This window comes from Cannabis sativa, chromosome 4, assembly GCF_029168945.1.
Source record: "Cannabis sativa cultivar Pink pepper isolate KNU-18-1 chromosome 4, ASM2916894v1, whole genome shotgun sequence".
NCBI lineage: Eukaryota > Viridiplantae > Streptophyta > Magnoliopsida > Rosales > Cannabaceae > Cannabis > Cannabis sativa.
Genome location: NC_083604.1, coordinates 27,262,610 through 27,278,057, shown reverse-complemented (window position 1 = coordinate 27,278,057; position 15,448 = coordinate 27,262,610). Strand labels below are relative to the sequence as shown.

The 15,448-nt window shown below is 29.6% G+C and overlaps 1 protein-coding gene across 1 annotated transcript; it reads left to right on the top strand.

The window, feature by feature from the left end:
* The first annotated feature begins 11,391 nt into the window (after window positions 1–11,391).
* LOC115714286 (uncharacterized) lies at window positions 11,392–13,548 on the top strand. Its single transcript, XM_030642932.2, has 2 exons — window positions 11,392–12,241; window positions 12,738–13,548. The coding sequence occupies exons 1-2, from the start codon at window positions 11,709–11,711 to the stop codon at window positions 13,171–13,173; spliced, it is 969 nt and encodes a 322-aa protein (XP_030498792.2). The 5' UTR covers window positions 11,392–11,708; the 3' UTR covers window positions 13,174–13,548.
* The last annotated feature ends 1,900 nt before the right edge of the window (window positions 13,549–15,448 follow it).

The window sequence follows — 15,448 nt, the reverse complement described above, 5'->3', positions numbered from 1 at the left end:
ATGTTCCCTATTTGATTACATCTCAGATAGCTCCCACTCAATAGCAGATGTCTGGTTAAATAATACCTTTAACCTCTGATTGTTTAGAGAGTTACCTAGTTGTGACTTTTGTGTTAGTCTGAAACTTTAAGTTAAGACTAAGTCATCAACATAGCAGGCTAGTATTTGAAGTGAAAAATACATGCCAGAGATAAAGTAATCAAAATTAAGATACCATCAAATTTTATGAGGATTAAGAATTCTTGGTTCAAGTCATTCGAATGGACTGAACTAGAGTTCTTTATCTTATTCTCATAATTCTGATAAGCTATACCTATCCATGTGAATGGTTAGATTTGCTTTTCAGTAGTGTTCTTAAGTACCTATCACAATTATCAACCTAATGAAGATGGGTATAGAACTTTAAAATTCTCCCACTCAATTAAGGTAGTGTGAAACTTTAACAAAGAACTTTCAAAGGTATCAAACTTTTACTTACAATAGTAAAATCGAAATGGAACATACAATCAAGATCAAGAATTTATATTGACAATAGCTGACTCATTATATTACTTCCATGTTTAAACAAGATATGTGTTTCATAGGGAATTGTGGAATAGACTCCACCCCTAAGAATATACATATAGGGTACTATGGATAACCTCCACCCCTAAGTATATAGAGATTATGATCCACCCCTAAAGGTTGTAAAGATCATGATTTTCTTAGTGTGATAGTGTTTATGTGGAGTTGAATACTATCCAGAGTTCATTAGATGTAAAAGATCGTTGAACTGCATAGTTTTCTTAACTTTTCTCCACCCCTATCAGATCATAAGATTCTTTTATTAAACAAATTCTTAATAATTGTATGAGAATGAACAATTATTGATAAACATAGAAATAATTTCTAGTGTTTATTTAATATAACTCTATGAAGAGTTGTAAATATTATAGAATTTGCATCAATAATAAAAACACTTACACATACAAACATACAAATATAATGTGGTAATTGTTGATGAAGATAAAATAAATGAAGCTCAATCTCATAATTTGCAATAGGGAATTTCGTAAAAAAATTTTATTAATATTAAAAAATGTATTGCAACAATATGAGAGAAACAGGGATAAATATCCCTAACTAAAATTTGAAATCCAAATTGTCTTTAAACTAAAACAATTAATTCAAAAAATTGAAGAGCTTCATCTTCATCTGGACGATTTCACCCTTGGTCCAGCTTTCTGATCCAACTCAATTGAGTTCAAGTAGCTTGGCCTATAAGAAGAAGAAAACAAATAAACAAAGTTAGTCCAGAATCATAAATCCAATTGGATAATAATTCACTAAAACTCTTAAAGTTTATAAATGGAAATACTTTGTTTCTTTGCAAGAAGTTTAGGACACTGGGGTTTCCAATGACCTTTTTCATTGCAGTGGAAACATTTTCCTTTAAGTGTAGCATCACCAGAAGGAGCAGCCTTTTTCATGGCTTTTGTTCGCTTCTTGGTGTTCTTCCACTTCTTCTTCGATTTGGGCTTTGAAGCAGAGGCAACATTTGCTTCAGGTTTCATCGTCCCATTACCATTACCAGGATTATGAGGTTTACTCCCTTTCTTCTTGGGTCCTCCAATCAAATTTTCATAAGTTTGAAGGTCATTGACTAATTCATGAAAGTCAATTTCCTTCTTATTCATGACATAATTTGATGTGTATGGTAGAAATGCTGGAGTCAGGCTATTCAAGATTAGACTAACTTGAATAGCACTGTCCATTTCAGCACCATGATCCTGGGCTTCTTGGAAATAACTAGACATGAGGAGAACATGGTCACGCACGTTTTGATGAGGTTCCATCTGTGCGTTATTGTACTTCTTAGTCGCGTCAAAGCGTGACTGAAGTGATGCCTTACCGAATAGCTCATTTAACTTCGTCATAACTTCAGCAGCCTTCTCGGTTTTAGAAAACCGAGTCTTGAGGGTGCCAACCATGCTAGAAAGCATAAAGTATAGAGCTTTGTCATTTGCTTTCTGCCAACACTCATACTTTTCTTTCACAGCTTTGGAAGCATTGTCCCCAGGCACTTCAGGTGACGGCTCAGTTAAAACAAACAAGGCACTTTCTCCTATGAGAGCAATATTAATGTTCTCATTCCATTTATTAAAGTTAGATCCATTCAGCTTATTTTCAGTCAACAGTGATAACATGGGATTCATTTTGACAAAACAGGATACTACAAAATAATAGAAATCAACAAATAGAAATTAATAATGGTTTAACACACAAAATCAATTCAGAAATTATAAGCACATAGCAAGTAGGAATGATATGAGAAAATACTTAAAATATTCAATCCTAAATAATTTCCAAGGTTTTCAACAAACTGATATCAGTGTCCCGTTTAGGCGAGAGTCAAAGCTACCATCCATTGAATAGAGTTGTCAGCTCATCTAAAATGTTAAACATTCTAGCAACCTTTTATTCGATCAAGATCAGAATCCAGCGTTGTCCCGTTTAGGCGAGAGTCAAGGCTATTCTATCTCATGAGCTTCTACCATTGTTTCGCAATTTGCAAGTCAAATATGGTCGCCACCATTAGGGTGATCTATACCATATAAAACACTTACAAACCACTTATCATGCGAGATTAAACGGTGCGAAATTGCTAATGAACGTTCCTCCATTAGGGAGGATTACTCACTAAAACAAACGCGGTGTAAAACCCACAATGGAGATCGAATATCTTAATAATAATAAAGCTCATTATTTAAAATGTATTTTCTTTATTATTCTAATAAATAAATCTCATTAAATTCTATTTAAGAATTAAAATTCAAAAATAAGAATTTAATATAATATTTATAAAATTATACTTAGATGGTGATTGAAATAAAATTAATTATTTCCATCTTAGTAATAATCTTAAATATAAATATTAAGGAAATTAATTTAAGTTGAATTAAATTAAATAATTAGCAACTTAAAAATTTCCTTTGAGAATATATTTATTGGGTTCGAAAATTTAAAGTATATAAAAAATACAATTTTCGAAAATAATAAAAAATAGAAAAGAAATACTTCAAGCAAAAATATCATCTATCTAGATTTTCTTTTGATTAGTTAATTCAATTTTTAATAATATATATATATATTTTAAATTCATTTATTTTAAATTAATCAATTAAATGAAAAAATCATTGACTTGAGTTGGTCCAAGAATTAATTAAAATAAATAATTAATTTACAACTCAATCTCTTTTTCAAAAAAAATTCGAAAATATTGCATAATTAAAATGCAAATTTCAAATTGATTAATAAAATAAAGAAAAATATATATATTGAAAATTATTTAAATTTAAGTTGAAAAATTAAATTTCAACCTAAAAATAATTTTCTATTTAATTAAGTGTCATGAAAAATCAATAAATATTTAAGTATCATGATGAAAATCAACTTAGATATTTAGATTTTTTAAACTTAATTAAATGTATTAAATTCAAGAAATAATAATTAAGTGTAGAGAAGGCTTAATTATTAATTTCTATTTAATACTAGGAAAAATATACTTAATAAAATTGTACCAAAATTAATTATTTAAATAATTAATTTCACAAAGTATAATTTTCCTATTAAATATTAGAAATAATAAGTAGTCTAGAAATTATTATCTAGAAAATATCTTATTTGACTAAGTATCTTTTCAAAATTTGAAAAATATCTAATTTAAGTTATATAGAAAAAATCAAAAACTTAAATAATTTCAAATTTAGATTTAATTAAATATCAAAAATCAAGTTGTAACCACTTAATTTGAAGATATCTTTTTAAAGTTAATATTTGAAAAGATATTAACCAAAAAATATCTAAAATATTCCATTTTAAGTTAATATCTTAAAAAATATCTTAAGAATCTTTAATAACTAATGCCTAGGATTCCTCAACTTGATTTAAAATTTAAATCAAATATTCAAATTTAAGTTAGATAAGAAAAATCAGTTGATACAACTAATTTATAACTTAAATAGGAATATTTAATTAAATAAGCTCCAGAAAGAATCTTAGTTAGTTAAAATTCTATATTTAATTAAATACAAGAAAAATACAAATAGTTTGTCTAGAAAAAATATCTAAACTAAAAGTGTTTTTCTTAAAATTAACTTTAAAATATTAAAATGAAAATAAATTTCATATATTTTAAAAGTTAATTATGTTGCTAATTCAATTTTATTAGGTCAAACTAATATAATTAACCTAGTACAGTTATTCAAATCAGGCAAATGGGCCTTCACAATTGGGGTAGTTCATGTGAGGGGGTGTTGGGTTCAGTATGTCGTACCCACTTCTATGGCTCCCAACTCTCACACAAGGCCCAAAAGAGAGGAATTTAACCTTAAAATGAATAACTGTTATTAATTGAATAGGTCCAATAACTAAATGGACCTAAATAAAATCTATCATGGTGTGACATTTTATTTAGCAACAACCTATATGCATCTATATAATACAATAAACATATAGGCTCACACAGGCACACTTTGGATGGATCCTATCATGTTGCTAGGTCATACACAGATGAAAGAAGATTGTAAAATTTACCTGTTACAAATTATTAACTTGACCAAGGGAGCCATCAGATCATTAGATCTGGCAAAAAGTAACCATGGCTATTTGCAATCAAGTAATAATAGGTTTTTAAAAACTTACACACAAGCTAAAAACATATACTCCTGCAACAAGGTTAGCTGGATAGTTGGAAGTAGGATTTATTTAATTTTAAATAAATAATTTCAAAAAATAAATAATTAAAAAAAATTTAGAAAAATAAAATAAAATTTAAAAAAATTTAAATTTCGGAAATAAAATTTAAATTTCGAAATTTAAAAAAAATATTTAAAATTAAACCTACTATTTTAAAAAATTAGGTTTCAACAAACCTAAATATCATTTCAAAAAAAATTTGCTAACTACTTTTAAAAATTAAATGTTATTTTAAAAATAAAATTAAATAAAAAATAGAAAAGATAAATGAAATATCTTTTCAGATTTTTAAATTTAATTTAAATAAATAAAATAACAAAATTTAAAAGTTAGCAAAATATCTTATATCTATTTAAAATTACATGATTATTAATATCTTATTTTAAATTTAAATAAGGTCAAAATATCTAAAAAGATTTAATTAAAAAAAATCTTAAAAGATGAGATATAATTTAAAAAATATCTTAAAAGATAAGATATTTTAAAATATCTTAAAAGATTTTATAAATATCTTATAAAATCTGACCTTAAATTTAAAAAAAAAAAAAAAAGATATAATCAAATTTAAAAATAAGATAGATTTTTAAGCAAGAAGATAGATACTAATTCTATTCAAATTCAAATTACACTAATATCTTGAATTAAATTTAAAAAATATTAAATTAATTCAAAATGATAATTAGAATTGAATTAGGAATAGTAATAGTATATATACAAAACCATACAAAAAATCGGAAGTTAATTATATGAAAAAGCATGAAAAATCGAAGAAAAACGAAAAAATTCGAAACTGTACGGACAGATTTGCGATCGCAGGAAAATATCAGCACAGCCCCGATTTTTTTCAAATCTTCAAAAAATCATAACTAATTCAAATAAAATCCAAATTAAGTTCTGTAAAAGGCTAACTTGCTTAATTTTTTCCATACTATCCAATAAAAATAATTCCAGAGATGAAATCGCAATTATTTTTCACGAAAATTTAACAAACATCAATCAATCATCAAATAACACTCAATACAACATGATACCATCCAAAGAACATACAAACAATCGTTTTAAAGTCCAAATTTCATGTAAGTAAATCAATTACCATGGCTCTGAGGCCAGTTGTTGGAAATTATTTTACCAGGATCTTAGATCTACTCACAAGTATGTTTATTAACATCCTAAATATGAACTTTCTAAAACGATAAAATAAACACATATAAAGTTAAGAAAACCTTACATTGATGCAGCGGAATTAATGTCTCCTTCCACTCAGATCTCTAACCCTTGATTCCTTTCTGTAGCAGAGTATAATCAAGATCTGAGCCCGAATGTCCTTCTTCTTCAAGTTTTGATCCTTCACAGTCTTCCAATCTATGATTGAGTTACTGCTTGCTGTGTGTGGGCACTTACTCTTTCACTAGGGTCACGAAAAAGATGAAGGGAAAAGAGAGAGAGGTATTTCGGCCAAGGATAGAAAGTGGGAAGGCTCAGTTTTCTGAAGAGAGAAATTTCTGTCAGAAAGGCTTGTTGAAAACTTGTGATTTGACTGAGCCATCACTTTCTATTTATAGGCAACTACTAGGTCTAGGTTTAGAATTATTTGGCATTAAAATAATGAAAATATTAATTTGAAAAATCAACATTAAGTGGCCGGCCTAGGTGTTGTAATGGGCCTCACTTAATTTTGCAATTTTATCAAATTTTATCTCTATTTTCTCAAAAACGCCAATTTTCCAATTCTAACCTTTTAAATGCCAAAACTAATTATTTAATAACTAAAATAGATTATTAAATAATATTGTCATTTAATTTAATTATTAATTAGACATATAAAGTCCATTAATAAATAAATAAACCTAGAAAACTCTTTTCTTTACAATTTCACCCCTGCTTAGTGAAAATTCATAAAATTAGACATAGTCTAACTTTAGAATTATAATTGATCAATCACGAATCAATTAATGAGTCTTACAAGCAGAATGTTCTCAACTAGAATGGGGACCATGGATCTATATGCTGAGCTTCCAATAAGTGAACCAAATTTACCAAGTAAATTTCTACTTATTAATTCTTCGTTGAATCCACTCTTAGAACTTAGAATTGCACTCTCAGACTTATATAGAGCATATTGTATGTTCCACGATATCAATATACTATCTCATTTAACCATTGTTATAATCTTATTGTGATTTAAAGATCCTCTATATAGATGATCTACATCGAGATGGGATTTCTTTACCGTTCTCACCCCTCAATGTATTTTGCCCCTTAAAACACTTAGCTACCTGTAAATGGTGTTTAGTGATCTAATGATTAGTCAGTTAAACAAGAGCTCATCCATTTACTTCTATTTGCTAAGCTCGAAGGGAATCATCACTTAACTTCTATACACCAGTAAGAAGCTATAGATTCCATATTTATGTTCAGCACTACCACTCAATCATACTATCATGTTCCCAAAATATACGTATCACCCTGACCCAATAGTAGGCTTAACTAATAAATCAAAGAACATGAATAGTACTCCTGAGTTGAGCCCAAGCATATCAGGATTTCGATTCTTTTAATCTTAAGATCAACTACTGATATTGACTTGGAAAGATATGTATAACGGTAAGTTTGTAATATCTTAACTTAGTTGCAATATCGGTCCAGTCCAATGTATACTCCATACATTCGAAACTAGTATACTTTACTAATGTCCTGGAAAGAACATAACACTTACTCCAAGTGTAAGTACACATCATCGCTGATTATCACATTAGTGTAAATCCAATAACACTGATGAAACAGGGACCAAAACTTTTGATTCATATGATCACAATCACATTCCACTGTGTTGACGATACTGTAATTGTGAATAAACATATGATCTGGATTTAACTGATGTTGTGTGTATGAATGTAATAAACATATTTAACATATTAAACCATTAGCATGTAAAATTCATGCAAACATCAATCACTTCAAATTTCTTATATTGATAACTAATCAGATTGTAAAGAGTTTTATTTAGGGCATAAAACCCAACAGATTATGTGTTCGAAAGTTTAATTCCTTGATTTGTCAGTTCACTGGATTTAGACTGGCATGATAATCAGCGATAGGTATGCTTACACCTTGGATAAGTGTTATGTCCTTTCCAGGGTATTGGCAAAGTATACCAGTATCGGATGTATGGAGTATACATTGGAAGGGACTGATATTGAACTTTGATTAGATATGATAAATTTACCGTATTATCTATTCAATTCAATATCACCTAGTTGATCCTAGATCAAATGATCTTTATCCTATTATGGCTAGGTTCGATCTCAAGAGTATTATACATGTTCTTTGATTTGTTAGTTAAGCCTACTTTTGGGTTAGGGTGATACATACATTTTGGGAACATGATAGTGCAATTGAGTGGGAGCGCTAATCATAGATAGGAATCTATAACTTCTATAGGTATTTAGAAGTGAAACGATAATTTCCTTCGAGCTTGCTAAATAGAGATAAAATAATAGAACGTTCATTTTAGTGACTATATTAGTTCACTAAAATATCATTTATAGGTGGCAAGTGTTTTAAGGATAAAATACATTGAAAGGGTGTAACGGTAATTTTATCCATATGCAATGTAGATCATCTATAAAAGATCATTGATTATTGAGATTATAACAATGGATAATTTATAGCGTATCTATATCGTGGAACATATAGAGCGTACTATATGACTGAGAGTGCAATTCCAAGTTCTATGCGTGGATGCAACAAGGAATTAATAAGTCAGTGGATTTACTTGGTAAATCCTTGGTCTGCTTATTGGAAGCTCGGTTATATAGGCCCATGGTCCCCATACTAGTTGAGACCATACTGCTTGTAAGACTCAGATAATTGATTTTAATTAATCAATTATAATTCTAAAATTAGACTATATCTAGTTTATGAATTTTTACTAAGCAAGGGCAAAATTGTGAAGAAAAGATTTTTTAGGTCTTATTTGTTAATTAAGAGACTTTATTAGTCTAATTAATAAATATATTAAGTGACAATATTATTTAATAATTAATTTTTAGTTATTAAATAATTGGAATTGGCATTTACGTGGTTAAATTGGAAATTTGGCGTTTATGAGAAAATGGAATGGAAAAATGACAAAATGGCAAAATTGTAAAGTGGTGCCCAATTCACATCCTATGGCCGGCCATTTAGTGTGAATTTTACTATTTATTTTTCTATTATTTTAATTCCAAATAATTCTAACCATAAACATAGGTGGTTACCTATAAATAGATAGTGATGGCTCACACTTAACAGTTTGATGAAATTTCACTTTCAGAAATTTTCCAGAGCCTTCTTTCTCTATAGGCCGAAACCACCTTCCCTCTCTTTTCTTCTTCTAAATTTTTGAACTTTGAGTGATAGAGTGAGTGCCCACACACATCAAGTGCTATCTCAATCATAGTGTGTAAGACTGTGAAGAATCCAATCAACAAGAAGGAGAATCGGACTCAAGAAGGAAAGAAAGAGATCCAGGTTCAGATCTTGATAATGCTCTGCTACAGAAATGAATCAAGGGCTAGAGATCTGAACGGAAGGAGTCATTATATTCTGCTGCACCCAATGTAAGGTTTTCTTAAACTCTTATGTGTTTATTTCATTGTTTTAGAATTCATATTAGGATGTTAATGAAACATACTTGGTAGTAAATCTAGATCCTGGTAAAATATTTCCATCACATATCACCCTGACCAAAAAGTAGGCTTAACTAACAAATCAAAGAACATGAATAGCACTCCTGAGATTGAACCTAAGCATGTCAGGATTTAGATCTTTTGATCTAAGATCAACTAGTGATATTGACTTAGAAAGATACAACGATAAGATTATAATATCTTTACCAAGATCAATAGCGGTCCCAGTCCAATGTATACTCCATACATCCGAAACTAGCATACCTTACCAATGTTCTGGAAAGAACATAACACTTATCCAAGGTGTAAGTATACTTCATCGCTGATTATCGCATTAGTGTAAATCCAGTGCACTGATGAATCAGGGACTTTGTCTTTTGAAGCATATAATAACAATTTACATTCCACTGTGTTGACATCACTGTAATTGTGAATGACTATATGTTCTGGACGTACCATATTTGTATATATTAAACCATAAACATGAAAACTAAATGTAAACATCAATGACTTCTAATCTTTCATTGATAACAAATCAGATTAGATTGAAATGGGTTTTATTTAAAGCATAAAATCCCAACAGCAGTTATATATCTTGCACAATAGTTGAGTGCTCATGCTAAGGGTTTGAATGAACCTACTGCAACTATTACTACTATTGTGTATTCTGAGCGGTGGTGGAAACTAAATATAAGTGTTCTTAAAATTAACTGTGATACCGAATCTTTTTCTCCTGATTTTATTTTAGTTTCTTTTGTCAAACAATTTGGGAATCAGATGTCTAATTGGTTGGCTCATTTTTCTAATTCTACTCTTAATCGTATTTCCAATGAAGGAGAAGTCCAATATTAAATTGTAGGGGTGTTCAATAAATTTTACAAACTGCTCAACTCGAATAAACCGCCCAAACTAAACTGAATAAATCGACAAAAAATACAACCCGAAATAATACGATGAAAATCCAAACAACCCAATGAATATATTAGGTGGTTTACAAATTATTCTAAATCGCCTAATTAATCCGAATAAATCGAATTAAACCGATTAATATATTTTTTAATAAAAGTGAATATAATGTATGACATAAATTATATTTATTAGTCAAACTTTTTGTATTTAAAGTTTAGACATTTTAGTGTTTACTTTAAAATCTAGTCTTTTTAATTAATAATTTTTATTGTACTTGGATATTGAAGTTAAAGTTTAAAATCTATACAATAGTATTATTTTTATAATTATTTTAATTAATTATTTGATGTTTATTCAATTATATTTATCTTATATTAAATTTTTTAAAATTAATTTAGACTATAGAATTTTTTAACTTAATATAAATAATGTATTTTTATTTTTTCAAATATAATTTTTTGAATAAAAAACTAAGAATAATAATTATAAAAAAAAAAAAGTAAAGAACAGTTTGGATGGGTTAACTCGACTAAACCGACAAAACCATTGGGCGGGTTGAACTTTTTTGTAATTTTTATTTGGGCGGGTTACACTTGAATATTTGCAACCTGATATTTATATTGGGTTAGTAAAAATATAATATAACCCGACTAAACCGACAGACGTACACCCCTATTAAATTGTATGCTATTAATATTATTTTAGTTGATTGTTATTAATAATTAATAAAACTACATGACACTTCAAAAAAAAGGGGACTTTTTCATTTTTATATTTCAAATCAGTTTTTTTTTTTTTTTTTTTTTTTTTGTATTTTTAGAGAATTACCTAAATCCTTATCGCAACTAACATGCAGAAAGTTAAATGTAAAATCATATAAAAATCCTATTGCAACTAGCGGTGCAACCAATTTAAAAATCTAAACTGTAAATTAAAAAAAAAAAATTAAAAAAACACTATATTGGATAATTCTTTAAAAAAAAAACATAAAAATAAATAAAAATAAAGAAATCAAGTACTTCTCTCTGATTTTTATATGTTTTATTTAGAAAATAAAGTGTAATTTTGCCATTGGACTTTTGTAACCTCAAGGAAATATAGCTGTCACTGAAGTCTTCCTTCGACCCGTTTGGAAATATCCGAAATAAACGCGCACAACTTACATTTTTATTTATTATTTTATTAAAATTCATTCATAATAATTCATATAAGCTTCTTGTGAACTAACCGCTCCACTCGCCGGAGCTCTCTCCCACCGAATTCATCAACCCCTTCACATGCTTTTCTAATTGCGAAATCCTACTCTACCGTCGAATCAAAAGGAAGAATAGAAGAAGGTTACTGCCTGCTTCGATCGATAGTCTGCCCATCACAGAATTTAGAGAAGCTGATATGGGAATTGATTACTATGACGTTTTGAAGGTGAAGCGGAACGCAACGGAGGAGGAACTGAAAAAGGCTTATCGGAGGTCGGCTATGAAGTGGCATCCTGACAAGAACCAGGTGAACAATAAGGAAGCGGAGGCCAAGTTCAAGCTCATCTCCGAAGCCTATGACGTCCTTGCTGATCCTCAAAGACGTCAGATCTATGATGTCTATGGCGCCGAAGCTCTTAAATCAGTTGACTTCAATTCTTCATCATCACCTTCTTCTTCTCCTAGCTCTTTCGGTCACGGAATGAGAATTAATAGCAATGGTGGCTCTCGGTTCCGGTTCGATCCTCGTGATCCGGATGATATTTTTGCAGAATTTTTTGGCGGATCTGATGATGGTAATGGACATAGTCGGGAGCAGAAGATTAATAGTACTAACTCTACCAGAAAAGCACAACCGGTTGAGGAAAAGTTGCCGTGTAGCTTGGAGGATCTCTTTAAAGGAACTAGAAAGAAAATGACAATTTCTAGAACTGTTATCGATGATTTTGGGTAACTCAATGTCATTTTTCTCTTTATTAATTTATTTAATTTCTCTGTCCACTGATTTTATTAACTTGGTGAGCTTGAAAATTCGTGCAAATTACTATATTTCTTAAATAACTAATTTATTTGTTCCAGACAGCCCATCATAGAAATTTTTATTGTCTTTGAATACATCCAACCTCTTGGAAGTACTAGCTAGTCATAATCTTTTCAAGACTTTTCCCAGGAAATGATAACACAGATACCCAAAACTCTGTTTTAAATTGATTAAAGCTGCACATTGTGCAGGCTTTAAATGGCATTACACAGAAGAAATAAAAAACCAGTGCTAATTTAGATCTTGAGCAGCTAACTGACTATGACATATTTTAACCACAATAAATTATGAATCATTTTTATATACATTATAATGGGTATTTCATCTTAAGCTTGAAGCATTGCATTTTTATTGTTCATATTCAATTTTGGCCTTATTATGTATCAACGATTATTTTTGTTGCAGTAAGTCAAAGACCATTGATGAAATTTTAAAGATTGACATTAAACCTGGCTGGAAAAAGGGTACCAAAATCACTTTCCCAGAGAAAGGTAACCAAGAACCTGGAATCACTGCGTCAGATCTTATCTTCGTAATTGAAGAGAAACCTCATGGTATTTTCCGGAGAGATGGGAATGATCTTGTGGTTAAGCAACGAATATCTTTATTAGAGGCTCTAACAGGGAAAACTCTGAATGTAACAAGCTTGGACGGGAGGGTACTTAGTATCTCAGTCACAGATATAGTTAAGCCTGGTCATGAAGTAGTAATTCAGAACGAGGGAATGCCCATTTCAAAAGATCCCAGCAAAAGAGGTAATCTCAGAATCAAATTCGATGTGATGTTTCCATCGAAGCTTAATTCTGAACAGAAATCTGATTTGAGAAGGGTTCTGGGTTGAGCTGATAACTAGTCAAGACTGAATTGGGTGTTGATGACACTGATTGATAACATTAAGATCAGTAAACATGTAAATACATAACACTTTCCCATGTTTAAGAGAAAGTATTGATGTGCATATAGTAGGAAAAGAGTTTGAACGAGTGAAGTCAAGGGTGTTAATTTATGTAACGTAACTGGCAGGTCACAACTTTGGTATCTTTTCTTTTCAGAGGAGTAGCGACTTTTTTTTTTCTTTATCTTTTTTTAATTTTTTTTTTTCAATGTAGATATTTAATGCATGTTCTGTGTGGAATAACCATAATCTCGTTCTTCAATTTGGTAAAGATCAAATTTATTTAGTGTAATGACTGATCACAGCTACATTTGCTTTTAATTTTAATTTTAATTTTTTTTTTTTTTTTTTTTTTTGCGTTATTGGTTCACGGAAATGTATAATGAACATTGTAATCAATTTTTTATTTAGTTTGGTATAAAAATAAAATTAAATAATAAATATATTGACTAAAATATCTTTACATTTGGTAAAAAGATAAGATAGAGAAGAGTAGAAAAATCTTTTTGTAATATATTGGTAATTATAATTCTCATATTAAAATTATAAAAGTTAAAAAACTCCATCAAATATTGTAATTGTATTATTCATTCCATTTAATCTTAATTACACCAAAGCAGACATGCAGGGGCGGACCCACATTGTAGCGACTGCCCCCCTGAAAAAAAAATCGAGAAAAAAATGTATATGTATTTTAATTAGTTACAACATATATTTGTATTAAAAGATGATATTTATAGACATAATAGTAACCTTGGTGTAATGGTTAAGGTAGTTGGTAAATAGATTAGAGGGTAAAGGTTCAAACCCCACTAACTACACTTTATATTTTCTTTTTAAATTTATTTACGCCCCCCCTCACTTTAAATTCTGGGTCCGCCACTGCAGACATGTTTGTTTTTTTTATCCAAATTTTACAGATGTTGAGTTGTCTCTTGAGCTTATACATTTTCTGTTTTTTTGTTGCTCAGAGAACTTAAAAGTTGGGATGGAGTGTTTCTCGTCTGCCTTGAGTGTTGGATTTGATTGGTTTTCTTTGTTCTCAACTAAATGTTTGTAACAATGTCGGCAACCAATTGACTAATTTTGCGCTATTTCTTAGTAGCGAAAAGAATAGAAAAAGTGATTTTACTATATTTTTAACTAAGAATGGGACTTATCACAAGATTATTACTTTTAGTAGGGTGATAGCTTTGAAAAGACAAATTTCCCACAATGAAAATGGCTCATTCTTTAGTGAGATTATATGAACAAATGTCGCAACCAAAATATGTTATTGGTGTGGGAGCCTATACAATAACAAGGGAGGATGTTTAGTACCAACATTTGCTTTAGTCTCTGTTTGTGGTGACATAAGTCCCTCCCTATAACTCATGAATTAAGAATTCTCGCAATAACAAAGTCTACTCAACATGAATTAGGAGTTAATAAAACCTTATCGCAAGAATCCTTCACAAAATTATCAACTAATATTATCATCTGATCATAACGAATCCACATGTGATGTGTGAACAATAAAAGTTGTGTGCCATAGTTAGTGGCTAGATCTGGATAAGGGGCATCAAATACATATGATGAGCTACAACAATGGTTAAAGTGCCCAACATAGCTAAGTTAAGAGATGATTGAGCATGCCATGATGTTGTTTAGGGTTTAGGGTGTAAGGTTTAGGATTTCGCCTATTGAACTCTCGCCATCTAGGGTGCATCACCCCACCGCTTCGCCTAGTAGCACGACGCTTGTATTGCTCTCCCACAATCCCGTTTTTACAGTTTAGACTGCTCCCAAATAAGATATGTATCCAGTATTCTGATATTCAAATAAATATTCAAATTCTACGTTGGAACAGTGGGACTTTTTTTCATATTTCTTTTGACTACGCGGGAATCAGTTGATATTGCCGATTAAATCTTCTTTTTCCTAGATATTTTTTAGGAATAAATTACTATTCCCCTCCTTTTCAAGATTCTATATATCTACTAAAATCTCATTTCTATTCTATTTACTTCGATTTTATTTTGATTTAATATTGATATAAAATTAAAAGAAAATAAATAGAATAAATCGAAGTATATTATACAAATTCGTTGCTTTTTATATTATCTCTAAAGAATTATAGGATTTACAAATTATTTTTTTTTTTTTGCTAATTTTAGCTTATTTAGATAAGATAGAATAGATTCAAGATTATCTCGAGATAAAATAATTGTATATATTACAA